This window comes from Syngnathus typhle, linkage group LG21 (genome assembly GCF_033458585.1).
Source record: "Syngnathus typhle isolate RoL2023-S1 ecotype Sweden linkage group LG21, RoL_Styp_1.0, whole genome shotgun sequence".
Lineage (NCBI taxonomy): Eukaryota > Metazoa > Chordata > Actinopteri > Syngnathiformes > Syngnathidae > Syngnathus > Syngnathus typhle.
Genome location: NC_083758.1, coordinates 6,191,068 through 6,218,053, shown reverse-complemented (window position 1 = coordinate 6,218,053; position 26,986 = coordinate 6,191,068). Strand labels below are relative to the sequence as shown.

At 46.2% G+C, this 26,986-nt stretch overlaps 2 protein-coding genes across 19 annotated transcripts in view; both read left to right on the top strand.

The window, feature by feature from the left end:
• celsr1a (cadherin EGF LAG seven-pass G-type receptor 1a) overlaps positions 1–12,877 on the top strand; it is a 31,165-nt gene extending 18,288 nt beyond the window's left edge. The window contains exons 7-37 of one of the 15 annotated variants that reach the window (XM_061268915.1): positions 684–764; positions 2,974–3,131; positions 3,641–3,804; positions 3,885–4,010; positions 4,074–4,240; positions 4,308–4,493; positions 4,552–4,668; positions 4,725–4,899; positions 4,963–5,104; positions 5,173–5,293; positions 5,594–5,777; positions 6,045–6,146; positions 6,311–6,405; positions 6,497–6,706; positions 6,790–6,973; positions 7,205–7,348; positions 7,411–7,594; positions 7,656–7,823; positions 7,886–8,012; positions 8,077–8,277; positions 9,068–9,242; positions 9,311–9,423; positions 9,504–9,583; positions 9,653–9,779; positions 9,927–10,052; positions 10,127–10,254; positions 10,729–10,832; positions 10,900–11,049; positions 11,139–11,402; positions 11,477–11,846; positions 12,050–12,877. In XM_061268915.1, coding sequence (XP_061124899.1) covers positions 684–764; positions 2,974–3,131; positions 3,641–3,804; positions 3,885–4,010; positions 4,074–4,240; positions 4,308–4,493; positions 4,552–4,668; positions 4,725–4,899; positions 4,963–5,104; positions 5,173–5,293; positions 5,594–5,777; positions 6,045–6,146; positions 6,311–6,405; positions 6,497–6,706; positions 6,790–6,973; positions 7,205–7,348; positions 7,411–7,594; positions 7,656–7,823; positions 7,886–8,012; positions 8,077–8,277; positions 9,068–9,242; positions 9,311–9,423; positions 9,504–9,583; positions 9,653–9,779; positions 9,927–10,052; positions 10,127–10,254; positions 10,729–10,832; positions 10,900–11,049; positions 11,139–11,402; positions 11,477–11,846; positions 12,050–12,074 — 4,698 coding nt within the window. In that variant the 3' untranslated portion in view covers positions 12,075–12,877. The remainder of the gene's footprint in view (positions 1–683; positions 765–2,973; positions 3,132–3,640; positions 3,805–3,884; positions 4,011–4,073; positions 4,241–4,307; positions 4,494–4,551; positions 4,669–4,724; positions 4,900–4,962; positions 5,105–5,172; positions 5,294–5,593; positions 5,778–6,044; positions 6,147–6,310; positions 6,406–6,496; positions 6,707–6,789; positions 6,974–7,204; positions 7,349–7,410; positions 7,595–7,655; positions 7,824–7,885; positions 8,013–8,076; positions 8,278–9,067; positions 9,243–9,310; positions 9,424–9,503; positions 9,584–9,652; positions 9,780–9,926; positions 10,053–10,126; positions 10,255–10,728; positions 10,833–10,899; positions 11,050–11,138; positions 11,403–11,476; positions 11,847–12,049) is intronic. The other 14 variants (XM_061268918.1, XM_061268919.1, XM_061268912.1 and 11 more) reach the window with 14 other exon arrangements.
• An 835-nt stretch (positions 12,878–13,712) lies between these two features.
• On the top strand, positions 13,713–26,879 carry gramd4a (GRAM domain containing 4a). Of its 4 annotated transcripts, XM_061268964.1 has the most exons (19): positions 13,713–14,044; positions 16,130–16,331; positions 17,112–17,232; positions 20,613–20,733; positions 21,581–21,642; positions 21,920–22,064; positions 22,221–22,246; positions 22,322–22,413; positions 22,487–22,578; positions 22,641–22,689; positions 22,794–22,865; positions 23,004–23,047; positions 23,166–23,275; positions 23,338–23,492; positions 24,275–24,419; positions 24,492–24,585; positions 24,688–24,778; positions 24,863–24,931; positions 25,064–26,879. In XM_061268964.1, exons 1-19 carry the CDS (start codon positions 14,016–14,018, stop codon positions 25,187–25,189), a joined length of 1,845 nt encoding a protein of 614 aa, XP_061124948.1. In that variant the 5' UTR covers positions 13,713–14,015; the 3' UTR covers positions 25,190–26,879. The 4 variants fall into 4 exon arrangements, with proteins under 4 accessions (XP_061124948.1, XP_061124949.1, XP_061124950.1 ...); XM_061268965.1 differs by lacking the exon at positions 16,130–16,331; XM_061268966.1 differs by lacking the exons at positions 13,713–14,044; positions 16,130–16,331 and adding an exon at positions 16,844–16,982.
• Positions 26,880–26,986: the final 107 nt, after the last annotated feature.

Genomic DNA, 26,986 nt, shown 5'->3' with positions numbered 1-26,986 from the left:
GCGACCACCCTCCCTTCCTTTTTCAATTTTTTATTAGAGCCACTCTTCACAAAACCCCGGGGTGCCTGGAATCGAAAACAATAGGTCAAACGTTTAAGGGAGGAGGGGTCGCCGTGGAAACAGACGAGGATTTGGCCATTGTTGTCGCCATCCCGAGCAGTTGGAGAGCTGGAGTGTCCAAATTTCCATTTCCAGTACAGGGATACTAAAATTCCCAGACGGGTCTTATCACCAACCATATCAGAAGTTTCTGCTTCTTCTGTTCGCCGGCCTCTCGCTCTCTCACTTGCGTGTTGCTTCAGGCAGGCGTTTAATCATCCAAAACATACTGTACATGTGAAGTGACTTCACAATACGGCGTAACATACTTAAGCTAGCTCTAGCCGTATACCGTCGGTATGTGCTTTATTGGTAGTGGCCTTCTGTTAGTGCTCTTTGCAGTGTTGTCGTGTTGAAAAGTTGCGGTTTCCCGGATAATAAAACAGAGGAAAAGAATGATCCTTATTTGGTGGTTTAACTGCATCCCAGTGACGACTTTATAAGGTCCACATAAATACAAAGAGGAGAGACGATGAGTTCAAGTTGTGGCTTTGAAGAGAGCTGAGGTAGTTTTGTTTTTTCGAAGGAGGTTCGTCAGAGATAAACACACGTCTATCTAATGTGGTGTCTCTCTCTTGCGCTAGGACGGGGGGAGTCTGGTGGACTCCAGCGGGCTTCTGCGGCTCCCGCTCTATACTGCCTGGCTGGAGCTTACGCAGAAGGAGGTAACCATTGACCTCTTGACCTGGTGCTTTTTTTTTCCAACCTGGTGACTCGCATGTCGTAGAGGATGTAGTTTAGTCGTTTTCTGGTTTGGAAGTTGCTTGTGGACTTTTCTCGGAATGCTACTTGGCTTTCAAATCGGTGTTTCACCTTGTAGTGACGCTTCTTTTTTAATCGTCCCAATTATGTTTCTTATCTCTGACAAAAGCGCCATCAGGGCTACTTTTATGGCAGTCAAACATAAACAGAGATTGGGAACATGGTTTTATCTTACAGTTTACAGTGTTTTAAAACTTTTCAGATAACTTGTCACTAGGTTAAAAGTCATTGTCGCTTGCCAAACTAATTCACAGTTGTAAGTTTTCATGCTAGCTAGCTTGCTATCTTTTGAACTTGCCCGTCACTGGACGCATAGTTTGTAAAATCATACTGACTCTTATTTAGCTGCTCCAGAGAGGATACGATTACCTCCACCTTTTTGTTTTGCACCGTCCGAACATTTCTTTCGCGACTTTGAAAGCTTCCCGCCGACAATGGCCGCCGTCCATCTGGTACGCTGATGGGTAAAAGCTCGAGCAAGTAACGTATAGTCTTGAACGAAGGACATTGTAGCCCTTTGTGCGTGTGAATTATTCACACTTCTAGGTTTACACAGCCATGGGGCAGGTGAGGTAATGCGGACATGAGCTTGTTGCCGAAGGTCTGACACGCTAACCTGTGTGTCGATACGACAAATCCTTATCATGTTGTCTCTGTGTAAAATCTTCCAAGAGTCCACCAAACAATGGCTTTTCCTTGGGTCGCTCCAAATCAAATAAAACTCTTCCTTTATTATCAGACGGGAGTTGGTGGTCGTCTGCTGCACGGCCCGCTCGCTTCCTTCCTCGCACGTAAACACACCCGTTGGTTCAACTCGCACATTTCTGCAAAGCAATTCCTTCCTTCCATTCGTCTTCACACATTTTCCCAGCTTCTTAGTCCCTCATTTGGATGCTTCTTTGACAAGCCCGTGGAATTGTTTTTTGCATGAAACCCAATCTGTGTTCTTCCTTTTTTTTATAAATCCTGGCCTCAGGCAACTTGGCAGGTTCATCATGTTGACAGGAAGCTGATGGTGTCAAAGATGCAGCTGTAGCTGCGGTTTGGCCGCAGTATGTTGTGATGTCATTTCGGCGTGTAGCGTCCTCCCTCCCTGCCACTCCCCTACCCCCGCTGGTCTTTTGTGGCTCGCTGCTGGGCTTCAAGTGCGTCGTCATAGCATCGCCCCTGGAGATGACACCTTGGAGAGAGGGAATCTTCAACCGTCGGGTCAATAGTCTCATGGGAGGGAGGGGGGGAGCAAGCGGCATTTGATTTGCCCCCAGTCCTGCTCTTGGTTACGGTGCACCCCTCCTTCCTACTGCTTTTCTCATCTTCATCTCATCTGCTTCTCGCTTGACTGAGCTCAAGAGGGATGCTGAGATCCTAATCGCTGACATGACATGTTTCTCTGCAGGTGGTCACGCAACCCTTGTGTTTTTTTTTTTTCCTCAACTTTCCCCCTCTCATTTGTCAGATTTTTGATTGGTTTATTTGCTCCTGGCGGCACAAAGTGTGTCATTTCCTGTTATCTTAGTGGAAAAGTATATGGGAGGAAAAAAAACACCCTGGGGGGTTGGTAACTTTTGTCTTCCAGGCTCTCATTTCCAGACTTGCCCGCTTTGGCCTTTTCTATATTTGCCTTTTTTTTTTCTTTCACCCTTCTCTTTTGTTTACAGCCCCGCCTGTATCTCATTACTCTAATCCCATGAATGTACAGGACTGCTGAGTTTTTTCTATTTTTTTTTATAGCGCTACTTCTCGTATAATCAGAAAATAGCCACTGAATTATTGCAATTCGGCAAATCCTGCACGTTAATTAGAGGAAACATTAAATTCCCAAGCCTAGAGTTGTTCATGAACTTCTCATGTTTGATATTTAAAAAAAAAAAAATACAAATAAATGGCTTGGAAGCCTTATTTTCTAAGCTGATTCGCATTTTTTGCAGATCAACATTAGCCAAGTCCCGCTGGAGGTATTAGCCTAGTTTGTAACTCGTAGGTGTGAGCGAGTAACAATGGGCCTTTTTTTTTTTTCGGCCAAAGAGAAGAACGATTGGGTGACAGGTTAAAATGAAGCAGTTGTTTCAACTAAATCTTCTATTTCATTTTGAAATTTTTAATTTATTCCAGCCCAACATAGGGCGCCTGGGGATCCCCCACGGACCATCCGCAGAGAAAGTGGCAGTGGTTGCCGTTGACGACTGCGACATCTCCATGGCGATCCGATTCGGGAAGCAGATCGGGAACTACTCGTGCGCCGCTCAAGGAACGCAAACCGGACAGAAAAAGTAAAAACAAACACACACAAAGACGTTGCACACATGATACATCCTGCCTGAGCCAATCTTGACCTGAGAATGCACCATTTATGCAAACATCTGAGCATTCAGAGGTTAAAGCTTTCTTTGTTGGTTATTGTATCACATTAAATCTCCGTTAAGCCCTCGGCGTTTGATGTTTAGTAAGCCGCCTATCCGTCTTACTTGACCTCCAGTGCTCAATCTGACTCTTGTTGCTGTGATGCTAGCAGTTTAGCCTTGTGACAAATTTAAGGCCTTTACCTCACTTGCCTGATTTTCTTTTCGTGGGAAGAAAACACAACTGGCGGTTTCACACCATTGTATTTTATTTTTCTTCATTTCATTTCATTTCATTTCATTTCATTTCATTTCATTTCATTTCATTTTATTTTATTTTATTTTATTTTATTTTATTTTATTTTATTTTATTTTATTTTATTTTATTTTATTTTATTTTATTTTATTTTATTTTATTTTATCTTATTTTATTTTTACAGATCGCTGGACTTGACCGGGCCGCTGTTACTCGGCGGCGTCCCAAATTTACCCGAGGACTTCCCGGTGCGAAATCGGGATTTTGTGGGCTGCATGAGGAACCTGAGCATCGATAGCAGGGCCGTAGACATGGCGAGCTACATCGCTAACAACGGCACCACAGCAGGTCGGTCACATTTAACGTGGTGGAATTACACTCGCTTGAACGCTATTTAACCTTTATGGTATTTTTAATTTTTTTTTTAGGTTGCCCTGCAAAGAGGAACTTCTGCACACCTGGTGTGTGTATAAACGGAGGTGTGTGTGTCAGCAAGTGGAACACGTACAGCTGCGATTGTCCCACTGGCTACGGCGGGAAGAACTGCGAACAAGGTTCAGAAAAGTTTTATATGTTAGCATTTTTGCTATCGCTTATTTTTCGCTTACTGCCAACAGTGATGCCGTCGCCTCAGTTCTTTGACGGCAAGGCGTTGGTATCGTGGAGCGAGCCGGACATCACCATCGCGATCCCCTGGTACATGGGCCTCATGTTCCGGACGCGGCAACCGGCCGGGACCTTGATGCAAGCCAACGCCGGCCCCTCTTCCACTATCATCCTCATGGTGGGCCATCCTAAAACCGTAATTCTCCGTTTCTTTTTCTTTTTTTAATCGTTTTTCATCGGGACAGGTGAGCGAGCAACAGGTGAGAATGGAAGTGCTGCTCATGGAACAGATAGTGGCGTCGCTGAGCTTTCCGCAAGTTCGAGTCAACGACGGGGAGTGGCACCACCTACTGGTGGAGCTGAGAAGCGTGAAGGATGGCAAGGCGCTCCGATACGTGGCGGCTGTTTCTTTGGACCACGGAATGTACAAGGTAGCATTTGGGCTCATCCGGTTTTAAATGCGCGAATTTTCATCGTGGGTTTCCTAAGCAGAAGTCAGTGGTGATCGGGAACGACCTTCCGGGTTTGAAGCTTCAAACTCTTCATGTCGGAGGTTTGCCCGGAGAGGGCAACCACGTCAGGGAAGGATTTGTCGGCTGCATACAGGTGAGTAAACCCGGATTCCTAACTCGACGTTGGATGATAACCCTTTGCCGTATTAGGGCGTCCGCATGGGCGAGACGTCCACCAACGTGGCCAACGTGATCATGTCTCGCGGCTTGAAGATCCGCGTGGAGGAGGGCTGCGACCTGGCCGACCCGTGCGACGCCAACATCTGCCCCGAGAACAGCCACTGCAGCGACGATTGGAGTACGCACACGTGCGTGTGCGACCCAGGTACGCTACTTAGCACCCCGACCGGATCGAAATATCCCGGCTCATCCGCGTTTTGTCTTGAAGGCTATTTTGGAAAGGAGTGCGTGGACGCCTGTCAGCTCAACCCGTGCGAGCATGTTTCCACCTGCGCTCGCAAGCCCAGTTCCTCTCATGGTTATACTTGCGAGTGTGGTCACAACTACTACGGGCAGTACTGCGAAAACAAGTAAGTCCGTACGCAAGATACGTCAAGCTGATGCGATGGCGTGACAGTGAAAATTTGTGTGAAACCAGAGTGGAGAAATCGTGTCCTCAAGGTTGGTGGGGCAGTCCCGTGTGCGGCCCCTGCGGTTGCGACACCAGCCGAGGATTTCATAACGATTGTAACAAGACGACGGGAGAGTGTCGCTGTAAGGTACGATCACTGTCATTATTTCTTATTTTTATTTTATTATGTTATTTCATTATTTTTATGATTATATTTATTTTTATGATAATATTTACCGTAATTTTCGGACTATAAGTCGCGTTTTTTTTCATAGTTTGCGTGGGGGGGCGACTTATACTCAGGAGCGACATATACATTTTTTTTTTTTTTCACTTTTTTGGGCATTTTATGGCTGGTGCGACTTATACTCCGGTGCGACTTAAAGTCCGAAAATTACGGTATTTAAAAGTCATTATTTTGATTGCGTGTCAACATTTCCCGCCGCAGGAGAACCACTACCGACCGGAAGGAGAAGACACCTGCTACCCGTGCGACTGCTTCTCTGTCGGTTCCGAGTTTCGAACCTGTGACCCGCTCACGGGCCAGTGCCCCTGCAAGGGCGGCGTGATCGGCCGCCAATGCAACCGTTGCGATAACCCCTTTGCTGAAGTCACACCCAACGGATGCGAAGGTATACAACATTAAAACAAAGATGGTGTCGCTCACATCTGCCGCTTGAGCTCGCTTTCCCCCTTTGTCGCCGGCCAGTCAAGCAGAAGAGGCGAGCTCGCCGTTTGGGCTTTCTTGGCAGTGGGTACAATACAGTAGCACTGAATGGAAGACAGGAGAAGAATGCCACTGGCGCTCAGTGTTTGACCTTAGCGAACGTGCGGGGACTTTGAATTTGGGACATTTTTGTTCTGGTGTCACATCCTCAGCTAAAGTCTTCCTCCCACAGTGGTGTATGAAGGCTGCCCCAAAGCGTTTGACTCCGGGATTTGGTGGCCCAAGACCAAATTTGGACGCCCGGCCGCCATGAACTGTCCCAAAGGTTCTATCGGTGAGTTGCCAACTGAGCTGCGTCGCCATGACAACACCTTTGTTGTCACTGCAGAGTGACTTTGTTCCCTGACATTCAGCCTTGAATGAAAACAAGGACACTTAAAGGGGTTTTTTTTGGGGGGCACGGAATTTAATGTGCTTATTAAATCTTTTATGTTTTAGGCACGGCCATTCGCCACTGCAGCGACGAAAAAGGCTGGTTGTCGCCCGAGCTGTTCAACTGCACTGCCGCTTCTTTCGCTCAGCTCACAAAACTGGTGATTATTTCGCAAAATGTCGAATGAAATACCCGAAGCGATATCCAACTCCAACTACTGTTATTTAAAAACGGACTGCTTTTTTTTCCAGAATGAAGAGCTACGTCGAAATACCTCCAGGATGGATGGCGAGCGGTCGAAGAGCATCGTGCGCTTGCTCCACGGCGCCACCAACGAAGCCAGGAGCTACTACGGAAATGACGTGAAGACGGCCGCCCAGCTGCTGAATCACGTGTTGCGGTTTGAGAGCCGCCAGGCGGGATTCGACCTCACCGCCTCCAAGGACGCCGAATTCAACGAGGTAAGGAGACGATTGAAAAAAAAGAAAAATACAGTTATTTATTTCTTTTTTTAATGATATTTTCCTAATTGAACCTCAACTAGAATTTGGTCCGAGCCGGAAGTGCCATCCTGGACCCGGACACGAAAGCGCACTGGGAGCAAATCCAGAAGACAGACGGCGGCACTGCCCACCTGCTTCGGAATTTTGAGGATTATGCAAACACTCTTGCGCGGAACGTGAGGAAAACCTACCTAAACCCCTTCACCATTGTCACGGACAACATGAGTGAGTAATATTACAGATTAAATTTTATTTTATTTTATTTTATTTTATTTTATTTTATTTTATTTTATTTTATTTTATTTTATTTTATTTTATTTTATTTTATTTTATTTTATTTTATTTTATTTTATTTTATTTTATTTTATTTTATTTTATTTTATTTTATTTTTAATACTAATAAAACATGATAACCTCATCAACTTTCTTCCACGCTTCCATTTTCTTTCCTTGCAGTATTTTCCGTGGACTACCTGGACGTGTCGGACCCCCAGAAGGCGACATTCCCCCACTTCCATGACATCGATGAAGAATATTCGGAAGAACTCGAATCCTCTGTTCACTTCCCTCACTTCAATCTACTCGGTCAGCGACCCAAAGGTACGAAAAACACTCACCTCGATTTGTTTTTTGTGCTTACGTCGCTTCTTCACCTCGATTAGCGGAGCCGACTACGGCGCCTGCAGCCCAGACCGGGACCCCCCTCGTGGAGGGCCACACCTCCTATGACAGGAGCCGGCGTCATCTGGAGTCCACTATCCATCTCCCGGTTGCCGTGGTGATAGTGTACAAATCGCTGGGGAAGCTGCTTCCGGAAAGATTTGACCCGGATCGGAGAAGTCTAAGGTAGACTGCATCTTCTCACCGTGTATAGATCAGAATGATTTTGGATTTCTTTTTTTCTCAGAGTCCCGAACCGCCCGGTGATCAACACAGCAATTGTAAGCGCCACGGTCCACAGCGAGGGTCCCCCTCTCCCGTTGGTCCTGGACCCTCCCATTACTCTGGAGTACTCGCTGCTGGAGACAGAGGAGAGGACCAAGCCCGTCTGCGTCTTCTGGAATCACTCCATAGCGTGCGTTGGCTGCAGAAAATCCCATGTTGGTATGCCGTGTTAACACGTGTGTGTGCGTTTAGGATCGGAGGGACGGGTGGTTGGTCCTCCAAAGGTTGCGAGGTGCTTGAGAGGAACCTCAGCCACATTAGCTGTCAATGTAACCACATGACCAGCTATGCTGTTCTCATGGACGTGTCCAAACGAGAGGTACCGAGGTCATTTCAATGGAATATTCCGGCGAGCTTTTCTCACTTCTCTCTGCTCTTCACAGCACGGCGATGTTCTCCCCCTGAAAATCGTCACCTACGCCACGGTGTCCCTCTCCCTGTTCATGCTCCTGCTCACCTTGATCCTGCTGTGCCTGCTCCGCCGACTGCGCTCCAACCTGCACGTCATTCACAGGAACCTGGTGGCGGCGCTCTTCTTTTCCGAACTCGTCTTCCTGCTCGGGATCAATCAGACGGACAATCCGGTAAGAGGAAATGTTGATTTGTTGAGAGGAAACAATTAAAAAATATATTTCTAAAAATGGGGGTAGAGGCCCCCCCTAGCCCCAATGTAGCGCCACCCCTGCTTCTTCTTTGGCAATGATATTTTTGTGGTTAAACTGAAAATAATATATATATATATAAAGAACATACATAAATATAATAAGAAATATATATAATATATATATAATATAAATAATATAGATATAAATAACAGAAATAAATACAATAATAAATATAATATAAATAATATAGATAGTATAATATAAATAATAAAAATAATATCTAAATAATAATATAATATAATAAATATATAATAATATAAATCTAATATAAATCATTTTTGAATAAAAACAACGGTCTCAAGTAAAATAATGTCTTGGAACGTTTACAGTAGGCACCGTGCACACACACACTGTTGGATCATAAGATGTCGGAATACTTTTGAAGTCTCCACACACACGCACACGCACTTCCCTGGAGACATGCCGCGACTGGTACCTGTCTCTTAAAGGAGGCCACGGTGGTAGACCCTGAGGCAAGCATTCTAATTCAACCTGATAAATCTCTCCCATGTGTCGTGTTATTTTTTTTTTTCTCTCAGGTTGGACACTTAGTCTTGGGGAGGCATTAGAGTAGGATTTAAAAGTGCTTTTAGTCCACCCTAATGGAGATAAGACCTCTTTGTACCTCCAGAGGGGATAATGGGTCATTGTTGACACTTTTCAGATGCATCTAGAGCTTGACTAAGTGTTTGAATTCTTTCTTTTGCAGTTTGTTTGTACAGTCATAGCCATCCTCCTGCATTATTTCTACATGTGCACCTTTGCGTGGATGTTCGTGGAAGGTCTGCATATCTACCGCATGCTGACCGAGTTGCGCAACATCAACCACGGTCACATGAGGTTCTACTACGCCATGGGCTGGGGCATCCCGGCCATCATCACCGGTATAATTTTGTTTTGAACGAGCATCCGGGACTCTTCGTGTATCGACATCGGTTTTCTCGTGTTTTAGGTTTGGCTGTCGGCTTGGACCCTCAAGGTTACGGCAACCCCGATTTTTGTTGGCTGTCTGTGCACGACACGCTTATTTGGAGCTTCGCGGGACCCATCTTTGTCGTGGTCTTGGTGTGTTTTTGCCTTCAAATAGTCAACGTGGTGGCAAAGCATCAGCACGGAATGACTAATGTTTTTTTTTTAATCCATAGGTGAACATTGTGATCTTCATTTTGGCTGCCAAGGCTTCCTGTGGTCGCAGGCAGAAGGCGGTGGAAAAGTCAGGCGCTATGTAAGTTTGGATATTTCAATCTGGCCTTAAAGTTGCTGATTAAAAATAATTATGTGAATCCCTCTTCAGCCCAGCACTTCGCATGGCCTTCCTACTGCTGCTACTCATCAGCGCCACCTGGCTGCTCGGCCTGATGGCAGTCAACAGCGACGTGCTTACCTTCCACTACCTGTTTGCCGGTTTCAGTTGTCTGCAGGTGAGTCCCGACTCTAACTGTATCCCAAATTACCTCAGTATGGGGTTCCACAGGGTTCAATCTTGAGTCCCCTGCTGTTTTAATTTCCAGTTTTCTGGCTTTGTTGTTTTTCGGGGGACCACCTCACTCATTCCCTTCTATTTCCAGGGCATCTTCATTTTCTTCTTCCACATCATCTTCAACAAAGATGTGAGAAAGCATCTCAAGAACATCTTCACCGGGAAGAAAAACCTCCCGGATGAGACGGGCACCACACGGGCTTCTTTGCTCACAGTGAGGGACCGTTCGCATTCTAGACTCTTTTGTTGACGTTTTGTTTTTTACTGACTAGTCACGGTGGTTTGCAGCGCTCCCTCAACTGCAACAACACGGACGACGGGCTCATGTACCGCGCCGCCGAGTCCAACGTTTCCCTTGACAGCACGCTCAGGTCAGGAAAGAGCCGCAGCAGCTACCTGGCTTACGCACTCAGGAGGTACAGCACGCCCACTGACCGCATGGCCGCTTCTACTTATGCATGCGTGGCTCACAATCACTAACACACCACAAACTCACTTTTTTTTTGCCGATCGGATCAAAGTGAGTCAGGACACTCGTTCGGTAGCTTCGGATTCCTTACTGGGGGGGTTTAACAGGTATTAGATGAGGGCTGTGCTCATAAATCTGTCATCGGGTAATATGAGATGACCCCGAGGTTAATGGATGGGGGAGGTGGACGTGGCGTGCCGCCTGGTACCGGAGGCGAGCAAGTGGGCTCGATGTAGGCATGAGATTGGAGCGTAGCTGCAGAGAAGGGAATTTATGACTGACACGCGCATGCATAGTTGTCTGTTGGTTCGCCAGAAACGCATTTGTCCTCCAGCCAGATTCTCCTCAGCTTCAGGTGGAGAAGATGGAATGCAAGACATCAATCTTAAGAAAATCTTTTTCCATCTCTTTTGGGTCCAAGCAGGGAGGAGTCGGGCCAGAAGCCCAGCGTGTCATCCGGAACGGCCAAAGGACACACAGATCTTGATGGACCTCTCTTCCGAAGAAGTGGCTCCAAGGCAGATGGTGAGTGCTAAGGGATTGGAAAAGATTCGGGATGTTTCATCTGATCGCCCGTCCTTCCCGGCCTCAGATTCTGACTCGGACAGCGAGCTGTCATTGGAGGAGAACAGCTCCTCCTACGCTTCGTCTCACTCGTCGGATAGCGAGGATGACGACGTCGACGTCAAGCCCAAGTGGAACAACGAGAGGCAGCCGGTTCATAGCACACCGAAAGGTAGAGGTGTGTTTTCATGCAGGACAAAGTATTTCGGATTCTTTTTTGAGACAGCCCTATTTAACATGCAGTATATGTTCTCCCAAATTTTGAAGTGGACTCGGTGTCCAATCACGTGACGCCGTACTGGCCGACGGACGCCACCACGGCCAGCGACAGCGAGGAACCCGGCGCTCCGGAGAGGCTGCGTGTGGAGACCAAGGTGAACGTGGAGCTGCACCCGGAGACCAAGATCAACCACATCGGAGAGCAGGACAGGCTGGAGACACCTCAGGACCGAGACAAGCAGGCGCCCGTCAAGGAGGTCATGACGTCGACCGGTCAGACAAACAGCAACCACCAGCCGGAACAGAGAAAAGGTCCGAGATTTTTTTTTCTCTAACCTTGTGTCCTAAGTGAAGAACTTAAAAGGACAACTTTCTGTTTCTGTCAGGGATCCTGAAGAACAAGATCACCTACCCGCCCCCCCTGACCGACAAGAACATGAAGAACCGTCTCCGGGAGAAGCTGAGCGACTACAACTCGCCCACCATCACCTCGCCGCCACCAAACTACAACACGGCCGCCTCCCCGTCTCCAACGTCAGTCAACATCATGGCGCCGTCATCCCGCCGGGCTTCGCTGGCCTCCAGCGACGGCGGTCGTCCCGGCAACAACGGCTCGCTGGTCAAACCGGCCGTGCCGCCGCGGCCGCAGATCGCCGTCAGCTCGTCGCCGGCGGGCGTCTATCGGGACACTAACGGCGGGATGGCCATGCACTTGAAGTCGGGGGCGGTCAACGGCGGCAACGGCACAGACTCAGAGTGAGTAGCGCCCTCTAGTGGTATGCGAAAAAATCACCGCCTAGTTATTTCCCAGCCTTTTCCCAACGCTAAGCTAAAACGCTAACGTGTTTTCATAACATCCCGCATAACCACTTCCTTCACCCCTCTTTGCATGTTTTGTTTTCCCTGCACCCCCCTGTGCACTCCCCCCTCCCCTTCCTGAAATCCCCGCATGTTAACAGTGGCAGTAACGAGACTTCGATCTGACCTGTTAGGGACATCCAGACCAGCCCACCATTATGAGAAGAGGAGACGGGACCCCGGGGAGACCCGCGTCCATCCGTCATCTCTCGGTGGCCTTTCTCCGGAGATCAGTATTAGCCAGTAGAAGGAAAGAAGGAACGATAAAGGGAACAAAAGAGGATGGAACCTGAGTGCCAAATGCATCAGAGGATTAAAAGGGGGAGAAGAGACTGAAGAAGATGAAGACGTCCCCCCCCCCCCCCCCCTTGGAATGTATTGCAAATGTGACTTGTAGGAAACACGTTGGTACATTAGTCCAATAGGATTTCAACGAAGGCAGTTAAACGAGTGCTCCTTTTTGTTTCACTTTTGAACTCAAATGAAAAAGTTTGGGGAAACGATGGCGGGAATCCGTCTGTATTTGTTTTCTTTATCCGACTCGAACAATCAAGAGATGAACGCCGAGGCCTTCCGAATGGATTTTAAGTTGAAAGAAAGAGAGCACTAATGGAAGGATGGAAATGTTGAAGCACTATAAAGCCGTTTCTCACACTTGTCGTGAAGATTTTGCCCGTTCTCACCGGGATTCTCCAGTTCAAACACCAGAATCCACCTCGCAGCTAAATTTTGAAGTTATGTTTACCACTTACAAAGGTGCCTTCGTCTTGTTTCCGCCTATGTTCTGCCTGTGTGATCAATATTGTTAATACGTCATTTTTCTAATGTTTGGACACTGGAAATATTTTGTAACATAATGTATATTTATTTTTTATGGTTCTATGACACTGGAGTTCAAAATCGGTCAAATTAAATATGTTGAATTTGTACTTGAGTGTGAGTGTGTGTGTGTGTGTGTGTGTGCCATAAGAAAGTTACCTTACAAGGCTGTTCGACATTATTTGCATTTTTTTCCACAGCTCAGAGCACTCACACGAGGCCCGCCGGCATTCCGAGGTAAGCCCCAAGATATTGTCAAGCACGTTAACGAGTGGAATTTTTCTCCAGAGTTCACGCAGCAGATTAGGGGAGATGCAGTATGGCGTTATCAATGAGGTCGGTAGTATTTATAAATTGGCCTAAAATCCACATTTGACTAGATACTGTTCATGCACGCATATTGTCTGCTGCCACAAGGCACTGCCAAGCGTATTATGTGAAAGGTTAGAAGGCCGGGTCAAGTTGCAAGGGGCGTTTGTTGCCAAGGCGACCGATATCTCCACATAATTTGGAAAAAAATACAAGTGCACCTTATGTTTGTTCTTGGTGCATTTATTTGTTTAATTCGTTTCAGGTATCAAACTATATTATCCGCACTAAATAGAGCGACTATTAGAAATGCAATGCTGCCCTCGCGTGGAGGATTCTTGAAAAAACATTACACTTCACTTTTAAGGCGGGATGCTGCCCTCTCGCGGCCATACGAACGATCTTATCTCCTTTCCCGTTCCATTGTGATCGATCTAATGAGCATAACAAACCCTGGATTTAATGTAACAAGTGTTCAAAGACATCAGTGACGCCACTTGAGTGCGTTTATGACGAATATCCATTTAATTTTAATTGATTTGACAAATTGTGGAATTGTTGTTCATGTGGGGTATCCCTCCCTCCCTTGCGAGGCCCCTTTAAGAGACCCCTCTGACGTCACTTCCGCGGCCCTTCCCTCACTGTCACCAGTACGAAAGCAACAAGAGGAGAAGGTAGCGTCTCCGCTGCAAGCCCCGGGCTAAGGCTAACGGTGCACTTCTCGCTCCCGGGTGGAGGGACGACACCGCCGTTTTCTGGTTGTCTCCATCTTCTAGAACACACAAAAGAAGAGAAGAGGATCCATTTTGACGTTATGTTATCGTGATGTATTGAGAGAGGGGAGCAGCTATTTATTTTTTCACCGCAACACTGGCGTGGATTTGGACGTCCTGAGCAGCAGGTGTACTGACGGATAAACGAAGGCCAATCTCAGTGTTCATGAAACTTTGCTACGATTTGCGCGCAGGGTAAGCAAATTTGTTTTTTTATTCACACTTTATTTGAAAATGCGCACTTAGGGGGGTGTTAATCTGTGGCGCGTGCCGTGGTGCGTTTATGGAACCTGATAAAATGACGGTAAGTTTCTGTGTTTTCATGCGTGCTTAAAATGAAGTCATTTATATTTGTGGAAATTGTTTACCAAAAATGAAACGTCTACGAGAATAGTATCGTAATTTATGCTAGTTTGGCCTTCTGTGGTGGTTCAAAAGCAACAAAACAATGATCGTCCACCTCCAAGACGCCCTAGTTAATGAATTACATTTATACAATGTTATATGGAATATTCTTTTTAATGTTTTTTGAAGGGGAGGGGATTGTTTTTGGTGTACAGTATAACTTTTTTAGTGTTATAATTCACCTCCAATAAACTGGGAAAAATATTTTGAAAAGTCAGAATCAAAACAAATGAAAAATTGGCAAATTATGGAAAAATATTATAAACAAAAACTGAAACTGAAAAAAGTATTAATGCAATATGAATTTGTACAATTACAGTATCTTAAGAAAAATGAATAAATAAAAATGCAGAGTGTTCGAAAGTGTTGTTTTGCCTAATAGTACACGTGGGAAGGTCGGATAGTTCAAATGACAGGACGCCTCCCTGTCGCGTTCCGAGAAAATGTACTCCCACTTGACATTGGAAGAAAAACAAATTCGACTCTCAATCACTATTATGACGCATACATTTTGTGAGATTTGTATCTGAACACAACTTGGGTTGTCCAGTTTGGTCAATTCCACATGAGAAATTGACCAGCTGTTCACAACCTATCGATCATCGCCGTTTACGTAACCTCTGTGATGTAATCGCAACATTCCAGTTGGCAGAACTAATTAATTTATGAAAACTAAATGTCGTGCTGAGTGACTAAAATAATCCCACGGACCCGGTGTTGCCTTTTCACACTTTATGGTTGCTCAGCCATCTTGATGTAGCCCCCCCGAGGGTTTGAATTAGAGGGCCCGCCATTTCTTTAAAAAAAAGTACACATATTCTATTTTTGACACTTTAATATAGGGCAGGTTTAGTTCTTGTGTGCCTTTTTATAGCATGTAATCCACGAGAGGCTGTGATTGGCTACTGCACCGTCTGTGACCTGCAAGGCCACTACAAGTCATTGGAAGAAGATTACACAACTTGTGTACTGCACATCATGAGTAAAATGGCGACAAGTTATTTCTAAATTGTCAATTTTCAGATGTCTTCATCAGCCTTGACGCTGCAGTCACAGCAGCCCCTGCGTGGGTGAGGACTGTTCATAGAATTCTAAAAACTGAACAGGTTGCTACTACCGCATAGGGAAATGCTCGACTAGACTGTTTGCTTTCAGGTGCGTCCCGGTTCACTCGGGATTACACACGTTTTATCGGCAAGTCTCTGCGTTTATATTTCTATTCTGCTCCGAGCCGCTCTATTACATAAGGGCATGAAAGTTTGATAAGCGTCAGTTCAAGTCATATCAAGAGGAGGTTGCAGCAGAAGAGTGAATGAGTGGGACTCTTTCTTCTTGTCGTCCATCAGATTGACCAAATAATGGGCACACTTTTTTTTTTTTTGCAGTTAGTAAGGTGTTGTTGGAGTGGCCATTTTCCAGCTGTGCACATTTGAAAATGAGATTTATTTCTTAAAATAAGGTAGACAATTTCAAAGAAATAAGTTAATTAATTCATTAAAAAAAAAAAAAAACGAACATTAATATTTTTTTCACTGCTTGGAGCTCTTGTTTCATTACTGCCACCTACAGGACTGGAGTGGAATATGTTACGACGTATCTCTGGTCAAATTTAGTGCCCCAGCTATTTCGTGTATTATATCTTTGTTCCCAACGGACAGGCTGAACTAGTTTGTCAACAGTCAATAGAGCATGATAGCACAACGCAGCCGTTATGTCTGCAATCACTCCCGCCACGGAAATGAGGCCAACCGATGCGCTGCGGTCACAGACGTGTCAGGCGGGTTAAAAGGATACGCTTGTCACGGGTTCCGACACGCACACATCCTGTGCAGGCCGACTTTAAGAAGCTGACTCTGCTCCGTCTTCCCCCAACAGGGTTGCCGTCCGCCATGTTAAGCTAAAGCCCAGGTGCGCGGTGTTGACCATGCTCAAGCGCCTGGACAAGATCCGCTTCCGAGGCCCGAGGACGCGGGACGACTTCCCCGAGCTGGGAGACTCGCCGCCCGCTTCCGACAACGAATGTAGCGACGAGGTGGCGCCCAAGCGCCCGGCCAACGACGAGCCTCCGCGAGACCCCGTAGGTGCTCGTCGAAACGCGACGCTCGTTTTTAGATGATCAATGGCGGAATTCCGACAGTGGCGTTTTAAACGTGTTTCGCCAGCGTGTCAGCCCATCATTTACGTCACCATGCCGATGACTCACTCTCAGAAAACCCAGCTCAGCATTGTGCCAAGTGTCGAGAATATTCACCTCGGAGACGGCGAGGCGAGGTTCGACCTAACGTAACCCTTCCGCTGAGGCAGAAGCAGCCGATTGATTGAAAAGGGAAATTACAATCGCTATTAATACCCCGGCGCCGCCGCAGCAACCTCATTAGGTGATGCTTTTTCGTTTGTATACATCACGTTCAGGCATGGGGATTTTCTTTCTTTTTTTTGCCCCCTCACTTATTTAACGTCCCTTCCCAAATGCGGGTGGCTGCCTGTCTAGCGCTGGTTGTCGGCGAGGGTAAAGCTTCCGCAGTGCGCGAGCGCGTGTTCCTCTTAAAGGAGCCGAGCGGCGCATCACCCTGCAGTGGTGACTTGCGCTTGAGCATCCATCTTTCCCCGCCTTGCACGTTCCCTCATCGCTCGCGTTGCGCGCCTGTTGCTAAAAAAAAAAACCCGGGGAATCCTCCTCTTTCTCTCCTCCCGGCTGCATCTGAACCAGGAAAGAGGACACGCTAGTGTGAGTCACTCGGTGTGCGTCTGCTAAAGCCATCATGAGAGACGTTTTATCATGGAAGCCTTTCATTTGAAGATGGGGATGTATTTTTCAATATTCTGCATGGATGTTTTTTTGGGTGTGTTTGCACAGGCTGGCTCAGGGTCTCCCATCATGGCAGCGGCCATCCAGGACTTCCAGAGATCCGAATCGGAACGACTGAATGAAGTGAAAGGACACTTGGAAATTGCCTTACTGGAGAAACACTTTCTGCGTGAGTATTCTGCGTAAAAGTAGAACTTTGGCGTCATAAACTACGCGGAAGTGAGTTGAAGCCTGGCGGCCATTTTGTGACATGTCGATCCAGTGTAGCGTCTCACCTTAGAGCATGTCGCCAGCGTCCGATAATGGACCGTCCATCCTTTCTTCCTTTTTCTTCACTTCATATCTATTAAGGCGACCAATGTGAGAGCGAGAGAGCACCTCGGGCTATGTCCTCCCCTCTCCTCCCCCTCATAATGCCTCCTGCCGGAGCCAAAAGAGCCTGATTTATTGTCAAGACGCATGCTGCGGGCTCGTCTTCCTTCCTCCCCGGCTTCTCTTTTTGCTTCTCATCTTTCTCGCTGCCTTTCACAGCTCTTTCGGGTACTCTGTCTCCACCAAGGTTTTGCTTTCAAGGGCTCTACTTTGTGTCTCTGAGATTTCATAGTTGCCATGATTCCCTGGAAAACTCACCTATTAGCTGTTCTGCGCACTGGCGGAGAGAAAAATAGCGCTTCGGTGCCATCTTTCGGCATCTAGGGCCAAAGGAACTCAGCCTTGTCGAATGTATAAAAAGTGCTATGTCGCCCTCTTGTGGAAGCGGCAGGCGATTACAAGCCTGTCTTCACGAAGTTTTAAGCCACTCTGTAGCGATGGCTAAATTGAAGCGTTATTCCCGAAAGAACTATTTTTTCCGAGTCAGAGGTGTAGGCGTTGGCGCGCTCGCTTTCTTTCACACATCTTTTGGCTCTGCTTCCTAAAATAATACCGGGACCCACGCTGCATGCTAAAACAAACAACCCCACTCCGAGGTGTATTGTGTTCTGACCCACACCGGGACACATAAGTTTCCATTCGAAACGATGTGTGTGTGTGTGTGTGTGTGTGTGAACACGGTGACCCATGCCCTCCCTTCGCCATTGCTCGCCATTGGCCGGGGGCTATTTTGAGGGAACTTAATCAGTTAATATGTAACCATGTGGACATGAGATCCCATAAATGTTGCCTACTTCCATTTTTTTGCTAGGAAGGATTTCATTACGCTTGGAGGTGTCAGCTGTGACTTTTGTTGACCTTGGGTTAGCGTCTACTTCCTGTTTCCTATTGAATTGTTCCCGGTCGGGTCGGACGCTTGGTGTCATGCCACCCACCCCCACTTTCCTCTTTCCAACCGCTGCGTTCTATTTTTTGATCAAGGTGTCTTCCTGTTTGAGAACCCCCACCCATCCCCCTCCCGCCACTTGCGATGACATTAGCTAATTACAGAAACGATCTTAAAGCGTACGACAATATCGGATTAGCGTGGCGTCGAGCACCATATGGGAAAAAACAATCGATGCGGATCAATGTAGCACGCCGCGCTTACAGGAAACTGTAAACTGCATTAGCCACGTCGATGGCGCCTCCTTGAATGAATTAACCACCGTGATGAAAAGCCTGACAAAACGCCACAATATTGAACGGCGAGACGCCTTTTTTATTGTGTGCAGTTTTTTAGCATGTGGATTGCTTGCCGCATATCAATGTGTCTTTTATGTGAGCCACAAATTCGTTTTTTTTTCTATCGGCTTGGTTTGAGCATTGTTGTTTTCTGAGAGCTGATTGAAAATGATCGCGTCATTGCGGCGGAGCACGCCAGGGCGTTCTATACTGACCCGGCCGATCAATGCGGTGTCCTAGCTGCTGTTCCACTTCACGCTGGGATGAAAACACACACACATTGCTGCCGTGGAGCATCATAGTGCAACTGAAGGTCAGAGACGAATCGAGTTTGTACACTAGTGCGCCATTTTATTTTTTTTTAAGCTCGATTACATGTGCAACAGTGCACAGCCTTCCTCAAATGTGGTCGTTTACTTGGAAATGTTCCCTCATGCTTTCTGGCCAACAATAAGTCCGTGTCGCCTTTTGTTTTTGTGTTGTTGGTGGAAACAAGTAGACGTGAAGCTCCAAGCTTGCACAACATTGATCGTGTCACGCGGAGGAGTGCAGTCAGCAGCTTGTGGCGACAAAGTGAAACTAAGAGACAAAGTGGAATTTAGGCCACTGGGAGAGCGTAAGAAGCCAATGACAGTCACGAGATAAAATAAAGCCCGATTGCGTCATAGGCACGGCAAGTTGTGCGCTGAGACTTCCCTCTGTCTCCATGAACCTTAATGACCTCCCAGCATCACCTCATGAAAAGCGCCTTTGTCCGTGTTCCTGGATGCAAAAGTTCTCACAGTTCTTTTGAGGCCCAGCCAAACCTTTGCTGGAAACGTGCTCGATGCAAAAGTCCGCTTCGTTATCAGAACGATATTTGGAATGGATTACAAATTCCAGGCCTTCTTACGGTGCAGGCCCCACCTCTTGCAAACCTCCAGTGGGCCCTCCCCTCCTCCTCTAGTTCCTCAGTCCGTTTCTGAGAGCAATCAGTCTTCCATCACGTCGATTCAACGAGATGATGGCATTTAAGGACTTTGGGCCGTGCTAATCGAAAAGGGCAGCCGTGGATCTGTTTCAAGATCGACCCAAAGCGGCCTCCCTGCCGGGCCGCTCCGACGTCCCGACGAGCGGTCGGCTCCAGAGGCGGATGGGGGTGTGCAAGGTGGACGACTTCAGCTTTGATAGCTTCGATCTGCTCTACGCCGGAGCGGTCGATAGGTTGAAAAGCCACAAAAGTAAGTTTGTCGCTTTCACGGTCCAGACTTTGTTTTTAGAAGCAAAACATCTCATACAAAGACCTGGATTCGGTTCTAGAGCAGGTTCGACTTCTGGTTCCCTCACTCGAGTTCGCTAATTTTCTAATAGGTTTACCTCACAACCGCAGCTCTCCTGGCACCGCTAAGCTAGCCACCGCTAAGCTAGCCACCGCTAAGCTGCTTAGCTCGTTGAACCGTTTGACGACCTTTCCACTCTAGGCACGCTCATAGATTGGCGTCAACAAAGGAAGTAGCTACCATGATTATAATCAGTATCAAATGTTTGAAGTTCATTTAGAAACCCAAAAGCCTTATTATTTGTCGGCGATATTAAAAAGGGCACCCGCACTTTGTCCCCTGGGGGGTTTTGCTCTTTTGTTCTGACTTTATTGCCTTCCGTCCTTAAATATTCATGCATCCCTTTAGTCGGCAGACAAAGGACAGAGAGGAAACGCAGCCCGTGTTGTTCTCCTAAGTCCCGACACCCGAGACCACTCGCTGTCGGAGGCCGGTGGGTTGGCTTAATGGGACGGAGCTGAAGGTGAAAGACTGAAAGTGGCACGATAAACAAAGCCGGGCTTCTGCGTCACGTGATTTGGAGTTGCAGGAACCTGGCGTCAAATTCCAAAATGAATGTATTGGATTGAAAAGAGTTTGGAAAGGACTTGAACTCGGGGGTTTGTATAATGAGCTTTTCGTTCATGTCTTCCAGAGGAGGAGTTGAGGAAGCTGCGCGAGGAGACCAATGTGGACTCCCTGCGGCAGGAGCTGGAGAAGGAGCGAAGCAAGCGCCTCGACCTGGAACAGAAGATGGGCGACGTGCTTAAGTCCAGGTAAAAGACCGTCAATCAATGGCAGCGAAGGACGTCTATAGTCGTCAATGGGAGTTAACGTGTTTACCGGATTTTTTTTTTTACTATTCAAGATCAGTGGAATAATGCTTTAAGCAAAAATAAATTGGATTGTAAAACTAGATAAAGCACAATGAATTAGCCATGTTTTGCAAATACGACGCAAATGGAACGCATCTAATATTAATGCGAGCCTCTTAACCGGCCAATAAAACTCACCATTGCGCAAAATGAAAGGCCTCTTATGTTGTGGCTAATGCTAATGTTTATCACATACTTAAAAGACACTTTAGCGCTCGCGGTGCTTATTTATCGGCCACCGCTACATTGGCAGCATTAGCAACCTCCGACTGTGTTTAATTGATGAGCCAAAGTGGTTTGCAGAAAATATTTAATCGGCTCCAAATATATCGGACGCTCTAATTGTAGGTTTTCAACCAAGATATTGAAAGGAGATTTTATGTTCTCGGCACGGAAACGCAAACCCGAATGTCCAAGACCGTTCAGCAGATTGTCCCGTCCTGTTGGGAATTCTCTTGTAGTAAACATCCATGGCGAACGAGGCGTCGGAGGAGCTTGACGGCTAAAAATAGACCGTTCTGGTCACGCGGGGAAGTTTCCATGTGGGAAGAGAATAGTCTTAGTTAAATTTAGTCACTAACGCCGTCAGCCGACTGAGCTGGCCTAGATACGGCGTATGGAAATTTACGGGAGCGGCACCTGATGTTACAATGGATTTCTGTTTTGCTATATATGCTAACTGAAAGTGAAATTTAAAAAAAATAAAAATCTGCTTCCACGTTGTTTTTTTTTTCTTGACTTCCCCCAGGCTGGAGGATTCCCCGCCGCAACCTCCTAGAAAACAACAGTCACCATCTAATAATGGAACAGGTAAGCCCCTAAGGGAGGGAGGAGAAATAAATAGCTTTGCAGGGAAAGTCCATCCAAACAGGAAATGACAAGGTGTGTGTGAGATAGAAAGCGGGAGAGGAAAGGGAGTGTTTGGGAAGTGCGGGTTATTCTTGACATCATTAAGAGAAGGACCATGCACAATAGCAAGAATGCCGCTTGCTATTTTTAGCATGTTTTGACCTAGCGTGTGCTTCTGTACGGACCACCTTTAAGTGTGAAAAGTTAAATACAACAGATTTTTTTTTTGGGGTGGTAGCGGACAAGCAGCAGCAGCAGAAGGAAGTGTGGAGCTCGCGGCTGCAGAAATGGTTGTACGAGCGCTTCGGCGTCTACATAGAAGATTTCCGCTTCCAACCCGAGGAGAGCACCGTGGAGGCCGAGGAACCGCTAAGTGCTAAAAGGTGGGAAGGAGCCGGCGAGTAATGCGAACATGTCTCCACTTTTGTCCAGTATTGATTTTCGCCTTGTTATTCAAACAGATTTATGGTCGCTCTGAGGATAAATTGTGTTGTTTGCGCATTCTAAGTTTCCGTGTTTGTCTCTCCCCCTCCGTCCAGGTTGACAGAAAACATGAGGCGACTCAGTAAGTACTCACGAGAGCGATTTTTGGAAAATATTCTATAGCGTGATTTCAGTTGAATCATATTTATTCTTTCAGAGCGAGGAGCTCGGCCTGTCACCAACTTCTTAAGGAACCTCTCGGCCTTATCCAATTGGCACTCTGTCTACACCTCAGCTATCGCCTTCATTGTGAGCATCACTGGCAATTTTTTTTTTTTTTTTTTTGCATTACCTAAAATATGTTTGTCTAATTGTGTTGCAGATCTACATGAATGCTGCTTGGCATGGCTGGGCCTTCCCCATGTTCCTCTTCCTGGCCATTTTGCGCTTGTCCTTAAATTACCTCATCGCTAGGTAACGTCTGAAGGATGCGTCTGAAAGTGACGCTTGGAAGCTAATTTTTTTTTTTTTTGCAGAGGTTGGAGGATACAGTGGAGCATTGTCCCTGAGGTCTCTGAACCCATGGTAGGTGCTGTTTTCCCCGTGTGCGATGATGTCACAAGCTAGCATGCTAGCTGTTGTTATTAATACGAGCCTCGTGGTTTGTTTGTGACGTTTGTGCCCCTCAGGATCCCCCAAAGGAAGACCTGACCGTGTCCGAGAAGTTTCAGCTGGTCCTTGACGTTGCGCAAAAAGCACAGGTGCTTCCACAAACGAAACAATTGCGCAATAGTGTGTAGTAAATAATGAAAGATTTATTGAGCAAAGTATTTGCAAAGTAATCTCCTGTAACTTTTAAATGCAAGCTGTTGACCTAGTTTTTTTTTTTCTTTTCACAGAACCTTTTTGGGAAGATGGCGGACGTTTTAGAGAAGATAAAAAAGTGAGTTGAACTAGTTGCGCTTTCTACCGAGACTTCCTGCCAAGTCGTGGTGAAAGTCGACATCTGTTGTGATTTCTTTTTTTTTTTTTTTTGTATATTTTCTCCTCCCTCCCTGCAGCCTTTTCATGTGGGTGCAGCCAGAGAGCACCCGCAAATTGTACATCTGCCTGTGGGTGGCTTTCATCACCTCCTGCGTGCTGCCGTACAAACTCATGGGCTTCATGATGGGTAAAAACAAGCGGCGCTTTATTCCGACGGCTTCGCACTGTCATCGCTATCCTCCTTTTCAGGCCTCTACGCCGGCATCAAGTTCTTCATCATAGACTTCCTGTTCAAGAGCTGCCCCAAGCTGCGCGACAAGTACGACACGCCGTACATCGTGTGGAACAGCCTCCCCACCGACCCCCAGCTCAAGGAGAGGACCAACGCCACTGTGTCTCGAAGGGTAGGCCACGCCCCCTCCACCTTGCAGAGCATCTGAAAGGGCTTAGCTGTGCAAAAAAAATATGCCTAATGCCGCCAACGGGGATTATTCCCACTTCTCATTTCTGTGGCGGCTAATGCAAAAAAGCTGACTTTTAATCAGGTGTGTACCTGTGAAAGGCTTTGTGGTTGCGTCACAATCCGGCTGCGTTGGGTTACATAATTCAGAAGGGTGTTATTGTTATTATTTTAATTAGGAGCACATTAAAAAAATGTGCCATATGTGGAATAAGTGGATTGTCAGAAATGTTCATTCATTCCTATTGTTAATTTATTTGACTCTATATTTTCCATCATCTGCCTCTCGCTACTGCCCCCTGTGGTCGTCTCTGGGTATCACAGGCATGTGTGTTGTGGCCTCAGTCACAGGATGTTGTCCTCTCCTTTTTTTTTTCTCTCTCTATCTCTCTTTCTCAGCTCTCTGCCACAGAGAAGGTAGGGCCTTTGCTGTGTCTCCCTTTGGTTCCTCTGCCGTGTCAATGGGAATTCGTTAGAGTGGATCGTGGTCAATAGTTCCTCCCTTGCTACTTTTAGTTTAGTGTTTATTAGTTGTCGTTTTAGTTTATTTAGTTTTTTAAAATCATATATGGAGATCAGTGCGATATAAAGAAAATGTGTTTGTTGGATATAATAATTTCATAAACCACAAAACCTCATGTATGAAGATGACGGAGATGCTTTTTAAAACGGCTTGTTGCCGCCCCCCCCCCTCATGATTCTCCTTTTGTTTTTTGTCGTGTTCAGGTGCAGCCCGTGGCTTCCCGAGGCAGCTTGGCCGCGGTGCCGTGCGGCGTGAACCGCGAGGAGGATGCCGGCCGCTCCCACAGCACCAAGAAGGGCGCCTTCCATGAGGTCTTCAACCTGTCTGAGTCAGAGCGCCCCCTGCCAGGTGAGAGTCTGCCACTGCGGCCTGGGATGTCGGGAATATGAGCAGCTTTCTAACTTCGGAATGCGTCGGCAGTGTGCGAGAACGGCTGGAGGTGTTGCCTGATAAACCGAGACCGAAAAATGCCCACCGACTACATCAGGAACGGGATGCTGTACGTCACAGAGAAGTAAGTAGAACGTGTCTCCAAGGATCCCCCCCCCCCCCCTCCATCAAAGTGCCACACAGAAAAGACGCATTAATGATGCCACCTTCTCTGTGTGTCCTCCAGTTACTTGTGCTTTGAGAGCTCCAGTTCCAGGTCGGGCTCCTCCAAGAAGAATAAAGTCATCAAACTGGTGGACATTACTGACATACAAAAGGTGACGACTGCTTGAAAAAAAGTATTCCGGATTAAAAAAAAAAAAAATTGAGATTAACCTCTTTTTTTTTTTAATTCCCTCCAGTACAAGGTGCTTTCTGTCCTACCAGGAAGTGGAATGGGCATCTCAATCGCAACTCCTTCCACTCAGAAGGTACCAAGAAATGACATTAAAATACATGAACTAAAGAAACTAATCTCAACAACGTTTCGGGCTCCTAAATGATACCGAAGCAAAAAAAGAGTCGCTGGCGAATGATAGATTTGACTCTTCTATCTCCTCCAGCCGCTGGTGTTCGGCGCCATGATCCACAGAGATGAGGCCTTCGAGGCCATCTTCACGCAGTACACCAAGGTGATCACCACCAGCAAGCCGCCGGCAGCCGCTGCCGCCGCCTCTGCTGAAATTTAGACGCCTACCGTCGAAGCTGCGACTGCCATCCCACTTCTTCCTGGGCGCATTTGGTTTTTTTATTTAACACAATGCTAGCCAGGGGAGGCTGGTCCTCCCCGGTCAACTGACTGCGTCCCTCAGTGTCGTTCCTCTTGTGTGGTGCGTGTTGCATGTGTGACAAAATCGTTTTTTCGGTTTTAAATCCTCTTCCAGTGATGTGAGTCTTCACTATCATGACTGGAGCTTTAAGGAAAAATTCTCAACTGACCATTTCTGGAGCGTTTTATCTGATCTCAAGTGTGTACCGTACAAAGCCTTTGTCTTAGTTCACGGTCGCTTTGCTTTGGTGTTTTTGTGTAAATGTCAAACTACTTTGTCGTTTTTTTTTTTTTTTTTGGTCCAGATATGCCTTTTCTTACCCGTTTGGACTGATGACTGACTGAGCACAACAGAGAACATCTCTCATTTCAGCACAACGTGGTACTAAATAGGCTCTTATTCCATTGACTGCTAGTTTCTCCCTGCACTTTATTATGACAGTCATTCAACTGGACATTTTTAATGTGGTGATTGAACAGCAGAGAAATTGTGATTTTTGCGGAAGAGTCAAGCTGGTCTTAACTCCTCCGAGGTGTGGAAATGTACTGCCAAACTCAACTTGGCTTCTGTTGAGTGTTTTGAGGTCATTAGTCCCCTCCAGATTCAGACACACAAAAAAAAAGCCTTGACATTTGAATATTTATGATGCTAAGTCATGGCTAAACCCCAAGGTTCCACATAAAAGGACATTCAAAAATGTCAAGGTTGCACAAATCATTTTGGAAATGAGTAAACTGGATATGACATTGCCATACATGCAATTGACCAGTTCGTACAGTGACTTTTTTTTTTTTTTAATTGTTGTTTTTGTCTTGTTAGCACGATGTGATTGGATGTCGTCTTAAAAGCTTTCTACCAGAAGCCTTTTTGTTGTTGGTTTCATACGAGAAGCACAGAATGTATCATGTTGTTTTATTTCTTTTTTTTTTTTTTGCCAAATGTTTTATCTGCCATGTTCTGCCTAAGCTCATGTTTACACTAGCTTGTAAATTATTTTGATTTCTTTTTGTTTGCAGTTTGAATTCCTTTACCGTTTTGGGAGTTTTGACAACTGCTGTAGTTTAATTCTCGTTCGATCACGTGATTTGCTTTTTAACCAATAGGAAGCCAGGAGGTAATTACCGCTCTACGCCGTGTTTGTTTTTTTCTTACTAGTCCGATTCGACATTTTTACGTGATTTTTATTTGAAATATCCTTTCCTTAATGACTCACTGAAACACTGTGAGCTATTTTTGAAGTAACAAAAAAGTCATTTGCGCTCATAACTATTCTAGGCACTTTAGACCGAAACGCATCGACAGGCTCCAAAGCCTTGTGGAGACGCCACGCTTGGTGGCAAATGGCCTCAATGTGACTAAATCTGTAAAATTAAATCTCAGTTCTGTTTTATGGAGCTGAAATGTTAATGTCTGGTGTACTATAAAGTGCAAGGCAGACGTTCATTTACACGACTACCTTCATTTCCTTTTTTTTGACTCGCTATCGTGGTTTGTTGAATTTGGATACAAATGTGAAGTCAATTAAAACCGCTGGGTTTTCAAAAAAAACATACGTTTATTGTAACGCATAATGTGATGTACATTTTTTTAAGTAAACGGATTTAAGGTATGTTTTGTTTCCTGTGTCCTTTGTGGCTGTCACCGAACATGCTAACAGGTGTGTAAATTTAATTATTATTCACGACTCAACCGTAACACCATTCAGTATAAATTAAA